The 22,756-nt window shown below is 41.3% G+C and overlaps 1 protein-coding gene across 6 annotated transcripts in view; it reads right to left on the reverse strand.

The window, feature by feature from the left end:
• Positions 1–608: 608 nt before the first annotated feature.
• The window catches only part of tns1a (tensin 1a), a 68,873-nt gene continuing 46,725 nt past the window's right edge, over positions 609–22,756 (reverse strand). For all 6 annotated transcript variants that reach the window (XM_083889978.1, XM_083889980.1, XM_083889979.1 and 3 more), the window contains 18 exons: positions 15,442–17,121; positions 14,230–14,310; positions 13,782–13,945; positions 12,532–12,613; positions 9,984–10,058; positions 9,026–9,052; positions 8,739–8,820; positions 7,654–8,198; positions 7,059–7,145; positions 6,837–6,965; positions 6,660–6,755; positions 6,497–6,574; positions 6,310–6,381; positions 5,899–5,925; positions 5,245–5,413; positions 4,846–4,914; positions 4,715–4,744; positions 609–3,962 (listed from right to left, as the gene is read on the reverse strand). In XM_083889978.1, coding sequence (XP_083746104.1) covers positions 3,833–3,962; positions 4,715–4,744; positions 4,846–4,914; positions 5,245–5,413; positions 5,899–5,925; positions 6,310–6,381; positions 6,497–6,574; positions 6,660–6,755; positions 6,837–6,965; positions 7,059–7,145; positions 7,654–8,198; positions 8,739–8,820; positions 9,026–9,052; positions 9,984–10,058; positions 12,532–12,613; positions 13,782–13,945; positions 14,230–14,310; positions 15,442–17,121 — 3,623 coding nt within the window. In that variant the 3' untranslated portion in view covers positions 609–3,832. The remainder of the gene's footprint in view (positions 3,963–4,714; positions 4,745–4,845; positions 4,915–5,244; positions 5,414–5,898; positions 5,926–6,309; positions 6,382–6,496; positions 6,575–6,659; positions 6,756–6,836; positions 6,966–7,058; positions 7,146–7,653; positions 8,199–8,738; positions 8,821–9,025; positions 9,053–9,983; positions 10,059–12,531; positions 12,614–13,781; positions 13,946–14,229; positions 14,311–15,441; positions 17,122–22,756) is intronic.

The raw sequence follows: 22,756 nt of genomic DNA on the forward strand, positions 1-22,756 counted from the left end.
TTGTGTCGGATGTACCCAATGTTGTACGTATCTTAGCATTGATAAATACATTTTTAGCATGGTTACAGAGAGCTGTGAAATGGTGTCAGACAATAGCCAATGTTGTGTGTCTTAGCATAAATTAATTAACCTTTAACATGGTTACACAGAGTTGTGTAACAGTATCAGACAATAACCAATGCTGTGCTAGTGTTAGCTATGTTAACTGGAGTTTCAACATAGGCTGATACACATCCAAAGAGAGTTTTGCAATGGCATCAGATGTAGCCAATGTTGTGCTAGTGTTAGCATTGCTAACTAGACTTGTATGTATACAGAGTTTATTTACACAGTTATTGCCTTCAGTGGTCTTGGCATGTTTTTGACAGCATTGAACAATGGCTTGTGCACAACAATGTTTCTAAGAAACTTGTGTGGACAGGATTATTTTAAACATCAAATCAGGAAAAACTAATTTTTCAAATAAAAATAACCATCGCTGTGTGGACGAGGCCTGATTAAGACTGATGTGAACCAGAAAAAAGGACGGGCATTTTAAATTAACTAATAAAAATATTTGCCATAAAAAACCCCAGCTCAAAACAACACACATATATCTCGACTGTAACTGACTTCTATTGCTTTAATGATCTTTTTTCTCCTTAGGAACAGGTAAGCCATGACAATATAATGTAAATGATAAGCGCAAAACAAAATCTGAGACCCTTTTGTACATAGCACATTCAAACAAGTCCCATCTGTACACAGGGGTCACAGGACAAAACAAAATCACTGAAATAAGGTGACTCTTGACTCAAAGCCAAAAGGTACAATGCAATTTTTTTAACATGTTTTTATTTATTTCAACATTTTTCTTTTTATATTATTTCCTTCTCCAAATGAAAAGTGAAATGGAGCCAGTTAGTAGTCGATTTAAGAGCACTGTACCTCTTTGCTTTCAACTTAAGTGCCACCGCACATTCCTGCATCCATTAACACTGACCATCAAAATGTCAACAATAAAATGAAAATTAAAAAAAACAAACATACAAAAAAAAAACATGTCAGGAGAAATAAAAGAATAAATAAGAATAAATAAATCAATTGACTTTTGGGGTTGAGCAGGAGAAAATGCCTTTGGCAGTCTCACAAAAGCTACAGCTGCAGCGCTTCTTTGTGTTTATTCACCGTCCAGCAACTGACACCCATGTGGAATTCATGTCACCCCTCTGTTGGTATTGTGAATGGAAGTGCTTTGTTTTCACCTTTATTTCCCAGACTGTTTCCTGCCAGAAAAATACGACAGACAAGGACACGTTTGCCTCATTCCACTTGAGCAAAATGTGTTGTTTTAAAATGTGAAATGTAAAAAAACATGGTGACTGATGAGCATTTGAACATATATATGTGTATATATACATATATATGTGTATATGTGTATATACATATATGTGTATATGTAAATATACATATGTGTATATGTAAATATACATATATACACGTATGTATATGTAAATATATACACGTATGTATATGCACATATACACATACATATATGTATATGCACATATGTACATACACACATATATATGTATATATATATATACATATATTTGTAAGTAACATGCATGTTTGAATCTTTGGCAAATGATAATCAGAACCGTCATGGCTGCATACAGCTGTTTTCATATTGCGTTTGAGGGTGGATTCTTCTAAATGTTTTTTTTAATTCCCTTTGTCTAAAATGTGCGTGTTTTATTTTTTTCAATCTATCATCTTTGACTTCTACGAGCGTGTTTCTGCTCTTTTTTTTAATAAAAAGAAAGAAAAAAATACACGCTCACACGCTTTTGTCCATGCAATTCAGACCCTCGGCTTCTACCTCACTCATGCCCTACCTCATTCTGAGAGAATGCAAACCAAAGGGAAAAGAGGGGGAAAAATACAAAAAAACAATGATGAGCTGAAAACAAACATATACATGTACAAAGTAATGTACACCATATATTCAAACACATTTCAAAATCGTCAGACTTTGAAATCATTAGCCAAAATAAGTATATATTTTTTTTCTCAACCCATTAGGTAATCTTCTTTATCTAGACTGTACAATATATGTATATATGAGTAATCATGAGGGACCAAAGCAACAAAAATAAATACTTTTCGCTATGTCACCTTTCAAAGTAGTATATCTATGTACATTTATTTTCAATATCAATTTTCCTTAGCTTATTGTGAATGGTTGAGTGTGTTCGACAAGCAGGCATTTACGCAGTGTGGAAACTCCTCGTGTTCCTTTTTTGTTGTTTTGTTCGGTTTTTCCTCTTTTGCTCTACGTTGTATCGAAATGTAAAATTTTGACGACACTGTGGAAAAAAACAAACTTGTCCCCGATCAAGCGAAAAGGTAACCCTGGCTCAAATGAAAATTAAAGAGAGAGAGAGAGAAAAGTAAAAATATAGCATCTCACCATCATGTGACTAATTCAACAATGGGTTGTCTACTTCTTTTCTGGACTCTTGAGAAGAGTACAAAAATGTTGTCTATTTCATGCAGTCTTTGACAAGTCATACAGCCTCAGTGTCTGAAGGTTTTTTTTTCTTTTTTTTTAAAGTTGTTTCCTTAAGCACACAGCATAGAAGAAGAAGAAGAATGTTTTCAGTGATGGCGAATGGAGCTACTGAATGGGGGGGAAAAGGTTGCATTTACGGACAAAAACATGCATAAAGAACAGTGCATAGGTCCAGGTCGTTGAGCCACTTCCTGGTCTTCTCCAGTGTGTTTCAGTGGCAGCGTCTATCAACAGATCCACTACAGCAAGCAGTCACAGATGGGGCAAGTCTATGGGACGCTGGGGGTGCAGGGTCCAAGCCTTAATGAGTGGCGCCATCTTGTGGACAGTTTCCCCCTCGCTCTGTCTGCCATGCAATCAGGAGGATGCTGATATCAGTAAATCCAATAAGGTTTTAGGACAGAAAAGAGACAGAGTTCAGGCTTGGACTTGAAGCGGAGTGTGTGGGGACATTAATGTGGTGGGTTTTCCTTTTCCCTTTTTTTTTGTTTTTTTCTTGAGTCTGGTCTGCTAAGCGCAGTTTAGATCAGTCATCGTTTCACTGCAGAGCCCTTTCCAACACAAAACAGACCTGGAGGATAAACCCACACTAAGGATTTCACTATGACTTTTTTTTTTGTTGTGGAAGGTTGAAGAACCAAGCTTAAAGATCAAGCTAACATGCATAAGGTCTTCAGACACTGTTTTGCTAAAAGCCACGAAGGCCAACTTTTTTCCTGAAGACAAGTTCGAGAAGAAACTGAAGTTCTTTTCTCTCTTTTTTTTTTGTTTTTTTCAACACTTAATCTTTTGAAAAGAGGAAATAATTACAATGGCTTAAAAGCTACATCATTCTTGCACTTGTATTGCAACGACCTTTGGTAAATCAATCAACAAAAACAGAAAACCCTGAAACATACAAGTCCTTACGCATTCCCCCCCCCCAACTAAACATAGCATTGTTCCTTAAAGTCTTTAGCGAGCATTTTCCTCATGAACAGGTTACCCTGTGATTTCATTTTCTCCCTCCCGTTGCCTCCACTTTCCTCACGTTCTCAGCTCCATGCCACACATCCTCTAATCCCACCTTTGATCCGCATCAAATAGGCTTTCTTTCCCAAAAAGTCATGACAAATCCGCAAGGCAGAGAGAAAGAAACAAAGAGAGGAAGGAAGATGGAAACAAACCAACACGGAAGGAGGAGAAACGGAGGATATCATCGTGTCCTGGTGAAAAAAACACACCGATGACGAGGGAAGCTCTCAAAACGACCGCTGCCATTTCAATTCTGGGGGGGTTTCACCGTTTCATCATTTTGGAGACAAAGCTGACGATGGCAGAGGCGGGCTGATCTATGTCCAGCTCGGCAAACAGGTGGCTCACATTGTCTGTTGTGCTTCCTTGTTTCCTTGCAACAAATCCAAAAAGCCTGGAAGAACAAGACAACATCCGTTTTTGCTTTCTCATTTGTTTTTTTTAATTCTCGTTAAAGTGTGGTGATACGAAGTATTGACTCCTTGTTAGCGCTGGCTAAAGACCAGGTTTGGATGTTTTGCGCTCACTGAGCAACTCACTTCACCACCTGATTAAGTCTAGAATATCTTAAGAATACGTATACTTCTTTATCACTCCTTTAGACGGCATTTACCAGCTGGAAATTAAAGAATTAAAGAAAACTGAGTCTAAAACTAAAACTAGCAGTGAAAAAACAGTTTAGTTGACTGAAATCAAAATAAAAACGACAATGAACAAAGCAAAACCAACTAAAATTAAACTGAATTGTCGATAAATTCAGCTTTGTCAATTCCTCAAAATGAAAACTAAACTAAAACTACTAAATCATTTGTTGAATTAACTAAAACTAAACTGAAAATGTCAAAGCTATAATAACCTTGCCGTGTCTCCATCGGGAAGTTCAAATTTGTTTTATTGTGACTTCAGCGTTTGAAATCCTTCATTCAGCTTTAACTCAGTGACACAAACCAAACAGGGTGGCAGTCAACCAGCAGTGCTAAAAACAGAGATTTTCTGTATGGACTTTTTGTGGGAGAGTGAGCACTTTATAAACGTCCGGAAAAAACATATCCTTAAGATTTTGTAGACTTCTGTTTTTTGTGTGTGTTCTCAGCAGGAGCAACTATCCAATTTCCCTGGCTTGAATCTCTGTGACCCTCAACTTACCTCACTGAGCCACCACCTTCTTTGCCCCATCTGTGCAATGAAAATAAAGAAATATTTACCTTAAATGACAACCACATCTGGCATTTTTCAAGATTGTACATGGAATAAATGAGCCTTGAGAGTGGTCTTACTTTCTGTCCTGGGGATCAGTGTCACAGAAAGTCACTGTGTTGAGGGGATAATGTCGCCTGAAGAAAATCCTGCAGTGGCACAATGAAAACACAAACAAGTTATCATAATGGTGAGAATTGGTTTGTATGTGTGGAAACATACAGATGTCAGATCAGTCCTCACATACACCACACAGCTAGTTTTAGTATTGCTGTCCAATTTGGTGCCTTTACTAATCAACACATGAGCCTCTGGGGCCAAATCTGGGATTAAACAACAGCTACAATAAATATAACTCTAGCAGTTTTCAAACTGTGTCTAATTCACAGCATGGTGGTTTAAAATGCTATGTATATGACCATCCTATTTGTTATTTGTAATAACATCCACTTTAAAGATGGAGCGTGTGTTTTACTCACTTCCTCTGACTGTCGGTGAGCGTGATGCCCTGTGCGGACACCTTGAAGTGGACGGTTGTCGCCGCTGGCAGAGGGTTGGTCTCCAGCGTTTGACTGATTGCCTTGGAGACGGCCTGAGGCCCCGTGAGAGACTCCATGTCGACAGAGTTGATGTATAGAACGTTGCAGGCTAAAAGTCAAACAGAGCTGCTAGTAAATAATATTATTTTGTTTCGTTTTAAATGGAAGAGGCGGGTGGCGGGCGGCGGCGGTGCCCATGCAAGTTTACCGTGCGATGTTGCTGTTGTTTAGTTCGCTTTCGCATGCTTTGTTGCAAGCACATACAACATGAGCCTTCACTTCTAGTGTGGTCATTCTCATTGAAGTCATAATAATGATTTCATTTTTAGAGTACGTTTCAAGCTTATGTAAGCAAGATTAAAAATAAAAAAGGAATACAGAGTAAAATTATAAGTAGAACAAGTCATGCGCCCCATTCCCCTGAATGTATATCAAGTACATGGCAAAATACAATAAAATGTAAAAGTGGGATTAAATGTGCACCATCTTATAACAGTGCATTTTTAGAAGGCAATAGACTGCACATGCTGAGCAAAACTGCTTGTATCTGTGAGAGCAGGCATCAGAGTCAAAGCAGAGCAGACGAGTATTTACCATGGGCTTCCTCAGGAACCTTCTGAACTGTAAGGTAAAGGTGACAGGCGTGTGGGAAAGTGAGCGTTGTTTGTTCATGGAAATCAAACAGATGTCCTCTTATCATGAAAAATCCGACACTCAGATTAAAGCAATCATGGTCCGTTCAACCCAAATTATGGTTTCCAGAATATTCTGGTGAGATGTTCAGCCCACTACTACAACTACCCAGACTGATGATAACCAAACATATTTGACATTTTGGATTTACGATGATTTAATGAAGTGAAATTGAATATGTTTCCCATAAGTATGTTTGTTTTTAAGTGTATAATTACAATTTATACCCTTTTTTCTAAATACCTTTCTGCTCCCTGACATGCTATTTCTGTAAAATTGTGATTATGGCTGCACTTTTAGTTTAATCCTTACCTGGTCCTTGCTTAATGAGTTCAACGACTGGATCGGTAGGTGTTGCAAGTTCCAGCGCTTCCTCATTTGGGTCTGTGAGCAAATAAAACAAAGTTGGAATTAAAGAAAAGAAAGCATATCATGCAGAATAAAACACTGCAAATCTAAATGATTCAAACTTCAGTGAAATAAGAGGGGCGTGGCTAACCTTTGGTGGGGATCATCAGTTTACAGGGCAGAGCCAGTGGAGTCATGGAGTGTTGATAGACGAGAGCAGACAGACAACCTTCAAACACAAAGTAATGTCCTTCGTTAATGCACATTAGCCTCTCTGCTCAGCCTGATTCTATCAACCAGAATGATACACTCACCGAAGTAGGGTTCATTGGGACAACCCTTCAGACGGACGCCTTTAGGGCTCGTCTCAATCAGGAAGTGTCTTACCAGCTCGTTAGTCATGTCGCCCACTGGAAAAGATAAAACAACGAGGTGAATCCAAATGTGAGGACAATGTGCCTTTATTCTGTCAAAATCACTTTTGTTTTTACTTTTTTTGTTTTGCTGGACAGTCGGTGGAGGGCAGGCCACCTTCATGGCGAGACCATATGCCCCGCGGAAGGAATGGCTGTCCCTTATGATGAACGCCCCGGGCTCCCTTTCCTTCAACAGATTGATGGCTGGATGTTGGAGAGGAGAGGAGATTAGAGGATTAGAAACCAACCGTGAAAATGAGCCAACCTGAAATGATTCATAAAGCGTTGGACTCTCACCTTGCTCTCTGGAGATGTCCGGTTTGTACCAGTACTTGGACGTATCCTGGACAAACTTGACGTTCATCTTGATGTCTGGACAACCGTCTGTGCGGACGAGGGTGGAGAAGAAATCTGAATACACATGGTACAATCCCATTTCTAATTCCTACATCTTTCCCCCTTTAAACTGATTTGTAATCCACCCCTACAAAATGGGACACCTCTTCGACAACACATGAACTTAGCAGTCTCAGGTGGCTTTTAGGCAAGTTTTTCCTGGTCAACAAGCTCTATTGTAATATATTCTGTGCTTATCTTCAAGCTTGTGGAACAATTTTTGGCATGAACGAGCCAAGTTTTGTTGTCATAAGCCTTGCTACACAATATGCTAACCAGTATTAGCTTTATGACGGTAACATTAGCTTCCTCAGATTTTGTTTTTCTCATTAAGAAACAGCCTGAAATGTATCTGTGACAAACCTTTACTTTAAATGACGAATTGGCCCTTTAAATTCTGCCTCCCTCTCCACCTTAACACAGTACACTTTTATATAAATGCACAAAACAGAGGGGTAGCTAACCGCTACAGGGAAGAGGTGAAATGGGACCTTACCATATATGGACTTGGAGATATCCGGGAGTGTGTGAGTACCAGACAGGTTTGGCGCGCTTCCACCACTGGCCGGTGTCAGGTTATTGTTGTCCATCCTCTCCGCGTCCCCGCTGGACATGTGCCTTTTCTCTGGCAGCTGTGGGGAGACGGGGAAGGCGGGCGTGGGCGGCGGTTGGGCGCTGCCCTGGCGAGAGGCAGCCCCCAGCTCGTCAGGTGTGCTGTGTCCACTTGCTGCTGTGCGCCGCCCCATCAGAGGGCTGGGAGGCACACCGGAGGCCGCCGACTTACGGCCAATCAGAGGGCTGGAGGGGACGCCGGTCGGAGGCGGGTGTCTGCCCAGTGAAGGGCTGGCCTGACCCAGGCGTCTCTGGAGGGCAGGGCTTGGTGGCGTGTTTGTGGCCACTGTGCGGTGGAGGGTGTTGGGGCTCCCGGGGACTTTGTGGACGCCCATGATGTTGACCTGGGAGCCCTCAGGAGAGGCAGGTCTGTAGTGTTGGGGGGAGACGGGGCTGTGAGGGGCGCCATCTGCAGACCCAATCCTCCTCCTGTGGTCAAATAACAAGGCAGGCACACATTAGGGATGGCTCAGTTCTACTATGTGTGTTTGATAAAAACATTTTAGTTTGTGATATCAGTACCAGTGCACTGAAAGCAATGCCTGATTCAAACAGCATTTAACTAATTCTCATTTTTTTATATTGGTAATGCACAAACGTCACCTGCAACCAGGTTCCTATTGGATGATACCAGCTGTCAATCGCACTGGTGTACTGGTGTTTATTGTTCGTTTTCTTCTAAATGGAAACATCTTTTACAAAATTAATATCATATTCTATTGTGGAAGAGTTGAAACTCTGGATTGAGACCATCCATTCTATGAAGTAGGAACTACTTTTCCCATGACTTCAATTCAAACAGTTATATTTTCGCCCCCTGGTGGGCAACTGCTCCTCCTTCTTCCGAGGCTTGACTTATCAAACCCTAAGGAATCCATTTTTCATATTCAGATTATGATAGGTATCGTACACTGCGTATTGTATTGGTTCATCTTAAATTCACATGTGTAACGGAATCTGAATACTCACCCGTCAACACCGTGAACAGGACTGCTGGATGACTGTAGAGTGTTGAATGGTTGTGCTCTTGAGTCCCCAAAACTGTGATTATCTACAAAAAGCAAGCGACAACAAAAAAATCACAACATTGATGAGTCTCTGTTTTGTGAGACACTTCTTTTGTCCAGGATAATGGGATGCAGTTATCAAAAGATAATATTTCTTGCAGCAAAACACACAAAATAGAAGGTTTTTTTTGAGGAGGCTGTGCTGATGAAGATGCTCACAGTATGATGTCATCTCAGAAATGTCCTTACCTTGCTCTCCGTCATTAGAGTCAGAGTCTAGCAGCCCCGAAAAAGACAGACGGCGAGGGGAGAGGAAGATGGAAGAAGATGTGTGGAGGAGAAGGGGAAGACAAGGAGGAAAAACTTGAGTGTAAAGCAGGAGCTGCTGAAGTGTGTTTGTTTGAAAACATTTCCAGGCGTAAGAAAGAGCTGTGAACACCAGGGGGCAGCAGAGACTAACACGTGCGGTGTTCAAGCCACTGTCTGCTCACTGTGTTGCAAAATTACATAATGCAGTGGTGCTAAGTATCAAAGCTTCTATATGACCTAGATGAGATGAGGGCTGGACATGACTCTGTATCTATGGACTCTCTACAAGACAAAGGTTAGGTCAAGGGCACTGCACCTTTAAAATGTTACAATTACCTATGATAAGGGAAACCCCAATTTCACTTTTATACCAGGATGTAGTATAAATGAACAATCATAATAATATTACTACCACTAATACTACTACTACTAATAATAATGTTTATATATATATATATATATATATATATATATATATATATATACATACATATAAATATAATATTTACAGTGCATCAGGACACAATAGAATAAAACTAAATATAACTGAATAGAATAGAATATAAGAAAATAGGATAGTACAGAACAAAATAGAATAGAACAGAATAGGTCATACAAGAATAGAATAGGACGGAACAGAATACAACGTAAAAATAAAAAATAAAACAGAACAGAAGCTAATAGAAGGAAATATAATTGTACAAGACAGAACAACATCCAGATCCCCAAGCACATTGACTGTAAGACTGAAATCAAAGAGCTTAGTCGTTTTCCCGAGAAGCCTGAGACGACACCGTATGATTGTGAGTTGGACAAATGATCCAATATCTACTCCTTCCACGTGTGTGTGTGTGTGTATAGTTGCCGCTCTTTTGTGCGGCTTGCTGTGTAAACTCACCCGATCCACCTTGATGATGAGGCTGCAGGCCCAGGGGCGACAGAGGAGTCTTGATCAAGCCTGGAGGAGAGCGAGCTACACACACAAAGAAGAAGAAAAACACTGCGATTTAATGAAAAGAAACAAGCAAAATCATACATAACAACAAAAAAATCACTTTTGTATTCTAACTATATCAACACACCAGAGCAAAAGGTACCAAAAAATGTTTCAAATCGGATTGAATTTGTGAAATTTGGAAATACGTCACAGTTCAATGTTCACTTGGCTCGTCTGAAAAAAAATTTTTTTTATTTAATTTATGACTTCTGCAAAATTATTGCTCACTTCATATCACTGCTAAAAACGCAATATAAAAGGAATCATAATTTTGACTCAACGAAACAAAGACGAAAAAAAAAAACTTTTTAAAGGCTGTATGTAACTTATAAACACACACACCGCCAGGATGTCCATATAAGGAGTTCAATTTACTATGGGTGCCATGAGAGCACTAAGGGTTAAAACCGATGCTATAGATAACGGTATCTCCGTTGATTTTTAAGGTATTAAGGTATCTTAAAAGATACCTTAATACCTTAATTAATTGACACGAGAAACTGTTAGATTATAGCTTTTCTGGTTAGAAAATAAGTCATTAACACTTGCACTTTGTTAATAGCAGTTGGTACTTGCAGTGTTGTCCTTCATTGTCCTTTTTTAATTTTTTTAATTTTGCATTTCCTTTCACATCAACCCCTCTTTACATTCCTACATTTGTGTTCCAGGAAAAAGCCAACACTGTGACAGGCCATCTCCTTGTCATTTAAATCCGCGATTTGCGTCCTTCCTCTCGAGTCCTCTGTGTCCTTCACGGCCCATGGATAAGCATTTGGCCTGAAGCACAAAGCATTTGTTTTTGACGACTGAGGAAAAAGTCGTGAAAACTCACTCTCCGTGTGATTTTACAGCCCTTTCTGTCCACGATATAGTTACACTTACTATTTTTTATCCACTTTCATATACTGTATGAATGAATCATTTAGCGAGATTCAATCTAAATCTTTTGGAGCACATATTAAAGGTGACATGTGACCTTTACCATTTAGTAGTTTAGTAGTAGTATAATCAATTTCTGTCAATGAAGCCTCCTAAATGTTACACACTGGATGTTAAGATTATCCTGTCTTGTTCCGTCTGACCAGTCAGTTCAAAATCCACAGACATTTAGAGCTGCAATGAAAACTGCAGTAGTCCTTGGCTTTGTGTTCTGGTGTCACCTTATGCAAAAACTTGCAAACACGCAGCATAAATATGTCCAAAATCTGCTTCCATCCACACTTGACCAGCGAGACTCTCTCTATCCCTGACACAACACAGCAATGACTCCAACCTTCGCCTGCATCCTGCTCCTACTGAGCTTGCCCGCAGGATTTGGCAAGTATGTGTACGTCGACCAAGCAATGTGTTGGAGAGAGGCTCGGGACTTCTGTCGGAATAAGTACACAGACCTGGCTCCAATCAGTAACAGTAAGGACGATGACCTGCTGAAGCAACTTGCTGAAGTACTAAATGAAGGTACATATATATGGATAGGAATGACAAAAGAATCTGGGCAATGGATGTGGTCAGGAGGCGGTCAGGTGCTCACATTTAGGTGGTCACCGGAGAATACCATGCGTAGTGAAGAGCTGTACACTTCGATTGACGAGACAGGGTGGTACGATACTTATAACAGCAGGAAAAATAAGTTTGTGTGCTACAATGCGATTGTGGTGACGGAGCAAATGACATGGGTTGAAGCCATGGAACACTGCAGGCAGCATCACCGTGAGCTGGCCAGCACTGCATCGGAGACAGAGATGCTTCTGATCCAGGGAGAGTTAGAAGAGCACAACGTCAAAGAAGCCTGGGTCGGTCTGCATTTCCTCTCTGGCGACTGGCTGTGGGTGGACAGGCAGCCGCTGGTTTACGAGTCCTGGGCTATTCCTAAGCCAAAATGTCCTTTACATGTCTACAAGGACTGTGCTGTGTTACAGACAGTAGGAGGAACACGGGCGGTTGATTGTCAGGAGCGACACTCTTTTGTTTGCTACAGAGAGAACAACTTTTGAAATCTATGTCAAGTTGGCACTAATTTAAACCTCATATGCAGTTTTTAAGGCTTTTTCTGAAGTGGTGTTTTCAATGTTGCTGATTTTACAATTTAATCAATAATTTTTTTGCGTGCAGTTTGTAATCTAGTGCTAACGAATAATAGCTTAATGATATACTTGACAAATATGTTGACATTCTGGTAGAAGCTCATTTATGAAGAGTGAAATTTGTGAACTTGAGAGCAAGCTTCTCTCCACTCTGGCTCATGTCATACACACTCCTGTTTTTGAAGGTTGAATGGTTTGAATATCTTGCAAACTGTAGAAGGAGTCATGTGTCACATCGGGCAAAAGAATGAAAAGAATAATAAATAATTCTTTGCAGAGCAATTCCACTAATAAAACTTATAGTGTGTGTTATTTAAGAGCACCCCGACACATGTGGAGGTGAGGGGTCTGTGGAGAATTCTCACCACTGCCTCCAAAGGTGGGACTGTTAGCAAAACCATCTGCCCTGTTGTCCTCAAACGCCTCCCGGTAGCTGTGCATCAGATCCTTGAAGGCAACACAAAGAGAAATCTCATTCAAAGAAGGTTTACTGTGAGGGTTTTATTTTTTTTTTAACTTCACAGACATTCTTAAGTCTGCGGAGACTGTCCAATGTCTTTTTAAATCAACTCTGTAGGTAAAACACATCATATAATAACTGTCATAAACACCACTTCACTAGTTACTATACCCATTCCTTTTCTCTCTTTTCTCTGAACAGTTCTGTTTTCTGCACATGGAATAACCTACAGAACACATTAAAGCTGAATAACTGTTCTTACTAAGCTTGTCTTGTTGTCCTTTCTCAATTGTGTGACAAACTTAGGTGAGCTGTCTTGTCCCTCAAGAAATGTTTCCATCCCAGAGAACTTCCTGGTTACATGAAGATTAAATAATAATAATGATAACTAAAAAGAACCTGACAGAACACTGTAGTTGTACATTATCTGTGTATCATGCGTTCATTCATTTTTCAAAATAAAACCAGATATAAAAAACAAAAAAACAACTTTGTGTACAGAATCAAAATGAAAAAAACGGATAATGATTCGTTTATCAATATTTCCGATTTTGTGCTGAAATGAAAAACGTAAGAAACAGAAAAAGAACGTTTTACGTTTAATCCAATATTGATAAATGCAAGTTACGTGACCCGGAAGTGACCTTTACTAGAAAGCTATCAGAGGGCCTGCAAAACAAACCGAAGAAGTATGGCTGGACAGGAGGATTATTCCGGCAAGAGTGGGCAACTTTTTACGACGGTGTATTAGGGCCAAGTATGAAAAAAAAAAATTCGGACCGAGGGAGAGGGGTAATATTTTGAGGAAAAAGTTGCAGATTTACAAGATTAAAAGTAGCAAATCTACGAGAAAATATAGTCATAGATTTATGAGATTAAAAGTGGCAAATCTACGACAAAATATAGTTGCAGATTTACGAGATTAAAAGTGGCAAATCTACGAGTCACAGGTTTACGAGATTAAAAGTGGCAAACCTACGAGAAAATATAGTCGCAGATTTACGAGGTTAAAAGTGGCAAATCTACGAGAAAATAAAGTCTTGCGCAAACATGCCGTCACTGATATGCTCTGTGTTTAAGGGGTTAACATTGGGACTGCGAGTATGGTAAGGTGTTCATTGTGAAACAATCGGACCATACGGCTGGTTGCTGTACCTCTCTGTGTTGTCCTCCAGCGTGACGGGCCAGATTGTTGGCAAAGTCTGGAGAATGGACCACCGTCGTGTCTTCATGGCTGCCCTGGTACTGACCCTCACTGGTAGTTCGACGTCGGCCTGTCTCTTGAGTCACTTCTGGGGTCATACCTCGAGAGCGAACTCCTGTGACAGGCCCAAAATGGTCAGTATATGTGCAACTGTCTTTCTGTAGATTTCATTACATCCAACTCTTACTGTACAGACATTTTTTCATGTCTTTATAACCTTGGCCTTTAACAGGAAAGCTGGACAAGGAGTAAAATAAGTAATGTGCAGGGAATAAAATAAAAAAGAAGTGACAGAAAGAGGAAGTGAGGAAAATTCATGAAGGAAAATCATAAATAATAGAAATTCATTGCAATATAAATGTTTGGGAAGAAAATCAAAGCGAGGGAAAGTGGACAAACCAGAGAAGGAATAGGAACGATGGCGGTCAGATTGTTGCGATGTCATGCTTTCACTGATGCCCCGTATGCGAGCGTTGTACTCTTTTCCCAGGGAGGGAGGTCAGGGTGGTGGATGGAGGGGGGGTGAGGTGGGGTTGGGGGGTTCGTTCAGAGGTGGATGAAGGTGAGAGAGGTCGAGGGGAGGAAGCACATATACAACAGAGAGGTGATGGATTGCACAGGAGAAGAGAAAGAAAAGTCAGAGGAGAAATGAATGGAAACAAGTGTAAACTCAAATGGGATGATGCGTAGATTATAGTTTAAAATTCTCTAGTGTGATCAGTTTTACCGTATACAACATGAAAAGGAGGAATTCAAAACTTTATTCCATTGGATGGCGCCTGTGAGCTCGCACACAGTTTCAAATAAAGGTAAATGTGAATGCAGACAATGCATGGAAGCTTAAACATACTTGGCTATTCTTACTCTACTCCTGTGTCCTCTCTCACCAACATTGGGCTTATTTTACGAACACAGGTCAGTCCAGTGGAAGGGTGAGCCCCGCCCCCCTAATTAATCTGAACAGAAACTGCTCTGCTCACATGCTGTTTGGTTGAATAACATGTGAGGTGCACTAAAAATATGTTCTAACACCATGGAATAAAGCTCTAATTCCACTTTTGCACATGGATATCGATACCAATTTCACAGTATCCACCAATACCAGTCATACCAATAAAGTAGTTTTACATCTTTTATACTACTCAGCTGTTAGTAACACTTTTAGAATCTGTGCTGTAGGCATTTATGTGATACTTGGGGTCATTTTATTGTATTGGATTAAACCAAACATTTTGACCAGCATCGGTCAGTTTGCCCAAGCAGCAACAACAATATATTACAGTTAATCCCTGTGGGAATGAGCTGATACAACGCTAAGTGTTAAAAAATGTAATTCAATGTGATCCGCAAAACCTAAATATGTGAATATGTCATATGACATACATGTAAAAGCTTCACGAACAAATGCTTAGTGATTAAAAAGAAAAATCCGTCACTAAAGTTGTTTGACTGATAGTGTTCTCGGTTGATACTCAAGGATAGATAGAATGGTATTTTCTCGGACACAAAAAGTGGTATCGAGCCATCCCTAAATCCAAGGACGCAGGATATACAACTGATGGAAGCATCTATATTAATTATTGATGCAAGACACTCCTTTTATAGTCTTACCAGCAATACGATGAGCCACTAGGCCTTCCAAGTTTAAGTTTTCCTCCTCTGCATCTTGTTCTCGGACCAAGGAGGTAGAGGAGGTATCCTTGGGTTGGGGCGTGGCAGCTGGGACAGGTGAAGAGGAGGCACTGTAGCCTGGATAAGGAGACGAACCCTGCAGTTCTGGGGAATGGGAAACCCCGCTGCTTGGGTACGAGTTCACAGGTTTCACTGGTGCCTGCTGGTTGAAATTCAAAGGAGGATCTGCAGGGTAGTGGTGGGTTGCTTGGCGTGATTGGAGGTAGGGCTCCGGGGTATGTGTTGGGGTGGTGTTTTGGTGGTGATAGCTGGTATTCAGCTTCTGGGGAGAATACACCGGAGACTCCATAACTGGGCTCTGGTTTGTTGACACTCTCCCAGCCGATCTTAGGGGCTGATGGAAGGAGCTGTTCAGCGACCCAGAGTTGTTGTATCCTTGGATAGCAGAGTCCGCTTGGTAAGAGGGTCTAGCAAGGGTCTGACAGAAGGCCCCCTGCGATGAGTTCAGGTTGTTCTCCCCAGGAGGCGCACTGTGAGACTTAGACATGTGGGAGTTGATTGGATCAAGGTCGAGCATGAGCATGTTGAGAGCCTCGATAGACTGTTCTATGTCCCGCTGTGAAGCTGGGGTGGGGAAATGGGGCAAGCTGTGGGTTGACTGAATTGGAGGGCCAAAGGGATCATCCGGAAGGCTATACTGATGCCAAGTATTGAGACCTCTTTGAACTGCCTCTCGGCTACTGGTGCTCCTCTCAGGGGCCCTAGGCATGAGTTTTGGATTGGTTTCAGGACTTCCAGGAGTCGGATTGCCAAAGGATTGTGAGCGGTACATCCCTGCTCCATTCTGGTAGCTGTCGTATCCCCCCTGTGGTGACGCCAAGTCCACAGACCTCTCTTGCATCGCCGTGGGAGTTCGTACTCCATGCACAGGCATTTCGCTCAACTTTTCGCCCAAAACGCCTCTCTCAAGATATGGCCCGTCGTTCTTCACGCTGACAGGCGTTTCAGATTGGTAGTAGAGGTCAGCTGGTGTTGCCTGGCCCTCTAGGGAAGAAATTGTACCCAAGCTGTCAACACTGTTGCCCTCTTGGCTGTTGGGCAGCTCGTCGTCAAGGATATCCGTCTCACGCTCCTCTGTAGAAGGGGCACCAGCTGGCTTGGTGTGGCTGCCGTTGACGTGTACTTGCGCTGGGACCAGGTGCCGTACTCCCCCTCCTGGACTGGTGGATGTGGACAGGTAAGCTTGCCGTAGATGAGTCGGTGCCTCAAGACCACTCAGAAGCTGATCAAGTTCTCTCTTTTCCTGTGGGCTGAGCGGTGGGTGCGTTGGTGCTGGGTTGTTGTGATTGGCAGCGCTCTGCGTAGACTGGCTGTGCTCATCTGTACGGTCAGTTTTGATAGAGGCGGTAGAGTTTCCCGAATCACTGCTCACAGAGAGGGTGTGGTCCACCGCGGGGAGTGAGGCGTGGCCTGTCACAGGAAGTGTTTTGTCAGCGGTTTGAAGGGGATGGTTGGTGTGCTGCAAAGAGTTCTTGGCATTGGTCAAGGAGTTTTCATGGACAGGGAGGCCATTGATGGTGACAACTCCCTCCAGGGAGTCTTTCTTGCGGACCCGAGCATATAGACTTCCATCAAGTGGACCTTGGGTATGACCAACATCTGAAAGAGATGAAAAGATTATGAAACACATGGACACATATTTGACTTTTACTCTCTGTAGATGATATACAAAAGGATTAAGTTTACATTGGTACCAAGCATGAAGTCACTTTTGCATGGGGCAGATTCTCTCACACGCACAGTGACCCCCCTCTGCATCCGTCATGTTTGACCTGAGGTTCAGCACATTTAGCCCTGCCACCAGTAACACAGCCTCTCCAGCGAGAGAGGGGGGTCACTATTAATAGCTGGAAGCCCCTGTCACGTTGCGTCAGTGCAGGCCCACATGTTCTGTTGTGAACCAGGGTGCGTCCTGTCCAAGAGACTAAAACAGCTGAGTGGGAGCCAAAGAGTGGAGCAGCAGTGCATGTGAAAGAGGGAAAACTGTATTCCTAAAGTTGATTTCAGGCTGTTGGGTTATAATTATGGCTGCCAAATTAGACAGGTTATTGTTCAAAAGTTTGGGGTCACTTAGAAAGGTCCTTATTTTTGAAGGAAAAGCACTTTATTTCACTAATATGGTAAATGACGATTCTCGCTGCAAACGTCTGGTTTTTAATGGAATATGTACATAGGTGTATAGAGGCCCATTTCCAGCAACCATCTCTCCAGTGTTCTAATGGTACATTGTGTTTGCTAATCGTGTTAGAAGGCTATTGGCTATTATAACAATATAATAGTGTCCAAAGTTATATTCAGGCAATAACTTAATCAGAATTACTGTTACCTACTGTAAAAAGTGATTATGTTCCACATACATTTTCCATTGTTACCACTAAGCTATTACTTGTGATCACCATAGATATAACACGGAGAGAAACAGTAGCTACAAAATAAAATGTAAACAGTTTGTGAAAGAGCCTCATCATAAAATCAAGAAGAACTTTTTGATTATTCCCACAGCAAACAGCAACCATGATGGCATGGCAGTCCCATAAAGGGGTTATAGATACTCATTTGTGGCGCATGAAAATAAAATCATATACAGTGCAACTCCCACAGATGAAATACAACATGTACTGCAATTAAACACCAGAGCAACATTTCTCGGACTAGGCTGACTTCCACCAAACAACAATCACACGTGCACCACCTCATTCTGTGGTCAACAAGTAAGAAAGAAAGTGTCCTGTATCCAGCATCGTTTTTCAAAATTATGCATATATTATGTGATGATGGTGGGCTCGTATGTGGGATGTTCCAAATAGAGCGACCCCTCCGGGGACAGATGGTGGATCACTCGGGCCGCAGCTATTTTAAAAACCCGCTGTCAACAACAGCTCCCTGGCATAGCAAAGACAAGCAGGGAAGAGAGAGTGGGCGAGGGACATGTAAACACTGTGTCCCTGTGCTTGTTTTTGTTCATGTCACATAGATTAACAATTTGATGGCTCAGTAACATATCTTGCAAAAATAACTAACCAAAATAGTTCAACGGTTTTAATTTAGAAAGGAAGCAATAATGATCATATAAGAATAAACACAACAATGTTATAGAATCATACTGCTTAAAAAATACTCAGAAAATTCTAAATCTCTATCTCAAATTCAGTCAAAACATCATTACCTGTGTGTCAAAAAAACCTTGTTGTGTTCCCCTTTCTTCAAAAATCCCAGAAAACAATGAAATTGATCCTCTACTTCAGTTAGATCGCCAAAAAACCATACGTCCACATTTCTGTCTGTACATAGAGTGTTTCAGTAGCCTCTGTGCGAGTGTTTCTGCTTCTGGGCTTCGTCCGTCCCTCTCTGATTCATATCCTCCTGTCACCCAACATGTGCTCTACACTGGGGTGAGGTGGAGCTGTAACCACTGAGAGGGGTGAGCTGGCAACTCTGGGAAGATCTCTTGACTGTTCCCGGCACGGGGGGGGAGTGAGTCCACCACCACCACCACCACCTACACCCAACTGACTGCTTCCAGGGAAGACACGTCATTTCAAATGAACTACAACTCCCATGCCATCTGTCTGCTTCACACAGCAGCTCCTCTGCTTGGTGACATCATTGTGGGTGGATCACCCTCACTCCCTTGCAGTCACCATCTACGGTTCTTTCAAAGCAAATATCAACTTCTCTTAGTTATCCCAAAGAAAATATTGCATTCTGTTCCATTTAAAAGCCTTAAAACTGCATTTTATTGGCTAATGAGTTCACATGCCGACAAGAAGGGTCTGATAGTTTTGCTTGACAGAGCCTGTTTTCAGATGATAAACGCAGCATAGAAAAATGTTGTATTGTTTCTCTTCACAGAATAATACAGAAAAAGACAGAATCACAACATCAACAAAAACAAAAATCAACAAAAACTACACACTGCAGCTTTAAATATCGCTTTCCTATTCTCAGGGATTCAGTCGTACACATTTCCCACCAGCGGTGAGCTTTCTGTCCCCGTTTAACCCCCTGACCTTGCACAGAAAAGGGGAATGCCCTTGTTCTCGAGCATGAAAGACGATCCGTGGCAAAAAAACGACTAAAGGATGACAGGTTTTCCAGCTGTTAGTTACCTCCATGCTGAGGTTAAATCAGGGGAGTGGTCAGTGCCAGTGTCAACAACGTTTTAGGCACTCACAGATGGTTTCAGGAAATATTATTCCAACAAAAAAGTTACCATATATAGCAACGTTAGGGGAAAAAAAGATGGACCTCTGACATTTCATCACGGCTCTGACTCACAGTTCAAAGTATGAAAGTTTCCGCAATGAGTCGTCTTTCTTTGCTATGTGTGCTTTAACACCAGCATGAGATGGAAGTGGTGGACTGAAATCACTTTATATGTATGGAAGGTGCGATATAAATAACGATTGATTCATTGATTGAATGACTGATGGTGCTCTTAAGTCACCTGCCATGTTTGAAGCCTGTCAAGCGAACTATGAGATTACGAGAGAGACAGGCATTCCTTGCATTTATAGACAGATACTGGCACCAAATGTTAAAATGTACTGCATGCTTGCAACAGCGTGTGCAGTCGACTGTTAATTCCACTCACCATGAATATGAACACAACAAAGAGGCAGTAAATACCTGCAGCAGACTTTAGACTCAGTTTAATCCAGTTGCGTCAGTGAGGCTTGGCTGCAAAAACAACTTGTTTTCTATGCTCATTACATACAGTATCATGCTTTTTTATTTCATGTTTAGTTCATGAAATTATTTATAAAATAAAAACAACTTTTATAGTAAGGATTCTATATACATTCTCACCCTGTCACACCTGTCAACTCTCTGTATTCCGTCACGTGACAGGTGCCGTCTCTCATGAAAGTGCGAGAGGCATTGCTCATACATCACTGCACACACATGCCATATCACAGACTTAACAGTCATAAAACCAAAAAACCATTTCAACACCTGTGGCCAATGGTTTATTAAAAATAGACCATGTGCACATCAACCATTTTTATAGTTGTATTAAAATAGATCAGCAGGGATGTTGTGGATGCACAAGTTAACACAACTAAGACTTTTGAGATTAAATTACAAATGCAGGTTCATCAAATAAACGCAGTGAAATGGGAACATGGTTGTCCGGGGCTACACGGCGTCGCTGAATGCTTTATTTATACCTCAAGAATGATAGAATGAGTCATTCTAGCAAGAAAAACGTCTTCATTATTATACATTCTGTTTATTTTGAATAGCTGAGGTTCCTCTTGGCTCTGCTCTAGGACCACTTAAGTTACTTTATGATACTGTAAAAATTACTGTACATGCATCATTTAATATGATGTTTTTGGGAGTGGATTTGTCTTGCATCCTCTCACATCACCTTCTCTACAAAGTTTCCAAGTGGCGGCGGAAACTTAAACACAAGCCTGACACTTTAATGTGGAACATCATGACCTTATAAAATGTGCCAAACCCATTTTTATGAAATGCAGTCACATATAAATATAGAAACACACCTAATGTTTACGTGCAAGATTAAAGGCTCCTCTCGTGGGTCTCGTCACAAACTTGTAGGCATGAGCTCTGCAATCATGGTTTTACTGCATAGGGTGTATGATTTCATACACTGTATGTTTATAAATGTATCTATAGACTCATATGCGCGTACACCCACACACACTCAGACAAGCATTTAAAACGAGAGGCATTTTACGGTGAAGTCGGCTAGGTCTGTGTCAGGTTTTCAAAAGAACTTGGGTGTGTATAGAAGAGTTCAGTTAAAGTGGGAGGTTGGGGAAAAAAATAAATGCAAATAAGTTCTTTCCATTAAAAAGTGTACATGATGTCTTTTGCACCATGGATTTAAGTCTAACCTGCACCTTTCAACACTCGGTGTAGACATTTCAAGTGCACATTTATACACTATTGAGGTGCAGAGGTAGATATGTGCCAATGCGGTGATGTCGGAAAACCATCGCGGCACATCTACATTCACAGGTTTTATCAACTGCCACAGCAGACAACAAATCCCTATTGTAATCATAATTAGAATTCAAAAGAGATATTTATTAACACTTAAAATGTGGTCATTTTCTTACAGCTGAACGAGAAACAGAGACATCCTCATAAGTGCTGACATGGCAGTCAGTTGGGGGAAAATGGTGTCATGGTTGGCATATCGGTGTCTGGCACAAGGAAAACTGTCGCGGTTTTATATTTACCGTGTCTGCCTCTCAGTCCATCTATCTCTCAGTGTCCAGCTGTCACAGTTTGAGGTAACGTGGCGTGACTGTATCTGTGTCTGTCTCCAAGACTGCTTGAAGGCTGATGTCATCTGTGTGCCTGAGCTACCATCTGAGTGGCTGTCATAAAAAAAAATAAAAATAAAACTACCTGTCAGTGTATCTGACTGACGGCCAGCTACACTCCACAGCTGATCCGTGTCATGCAGTTTTAAATTTGCAGCTCATGTCATTGCTTCAAATTCCTCTGGACCAATGTCCAAGGAGGAAAGCAACATGTTTCCCTCATGGGACACTGAGTTTGTGTCACTGAGGTAAAGCTGATTTCCAACACCAAAGTCACAAAGAAACAGTTGATTTAAAAGTCCAGTGTGCTGTGGTGCAAAATCACTCATTTAGACAAGATAATACTGATAAAATACTTACTCGACATAAGCCGGAATATAATTTATAGGGTGAGACTTTTGTTAGAGTGGCTAAACTCCGTTTATCCTTCTGTTCCTGTTGGCAGCCATGTTGTCAGTTTGAGAGTGTATGGCAGGCAGATGACAGCTAGCGCTTCAGAGCAAGTCTGCGTCTAAAGAAGTGAATATTGGACCAAAAATGTGCCAAATTAGTACTTTTCTAAGTTTCTTTTCAGCTCTATTCACAATGTCACACAAAGCACCAGGGATGACATAAATACAATTTATCCCATAACAGTGACAGGGCAAGATGATGACCTAAATCCACCTCAGCCACCAAAATATTCAACTGACATCACTTCAACCATCATCCATGAGTGTTTCACTGGCTAAATATGTGTCTGTGGGCATAAAGAAGCTTTAAACCTGCCTTGTTTTGACTCTCAGAGACACTTTCTTCCCCTGCTCTGATGTTCAAAATGTGAACATCAGACAACTCCAGAGACAGATAAATGAACCAAAAGCAATAATATGTGTAAAAAGTAGGAGGAAGAGACAGAAAGATGGCCAGAGAAATGCAGACAAAGCCACATG

This window comes from Microchirus variegatus (assembly GCF_963457635.1).
Source record: "Microchirus variegatus genome assembly, chromosome: 1".
NCBI lineage: Eukaryota > Metazoa > Chordata > Actinopteri > Pleuronectiformes > Soleidae > Microchirus > Microchirus variegatus.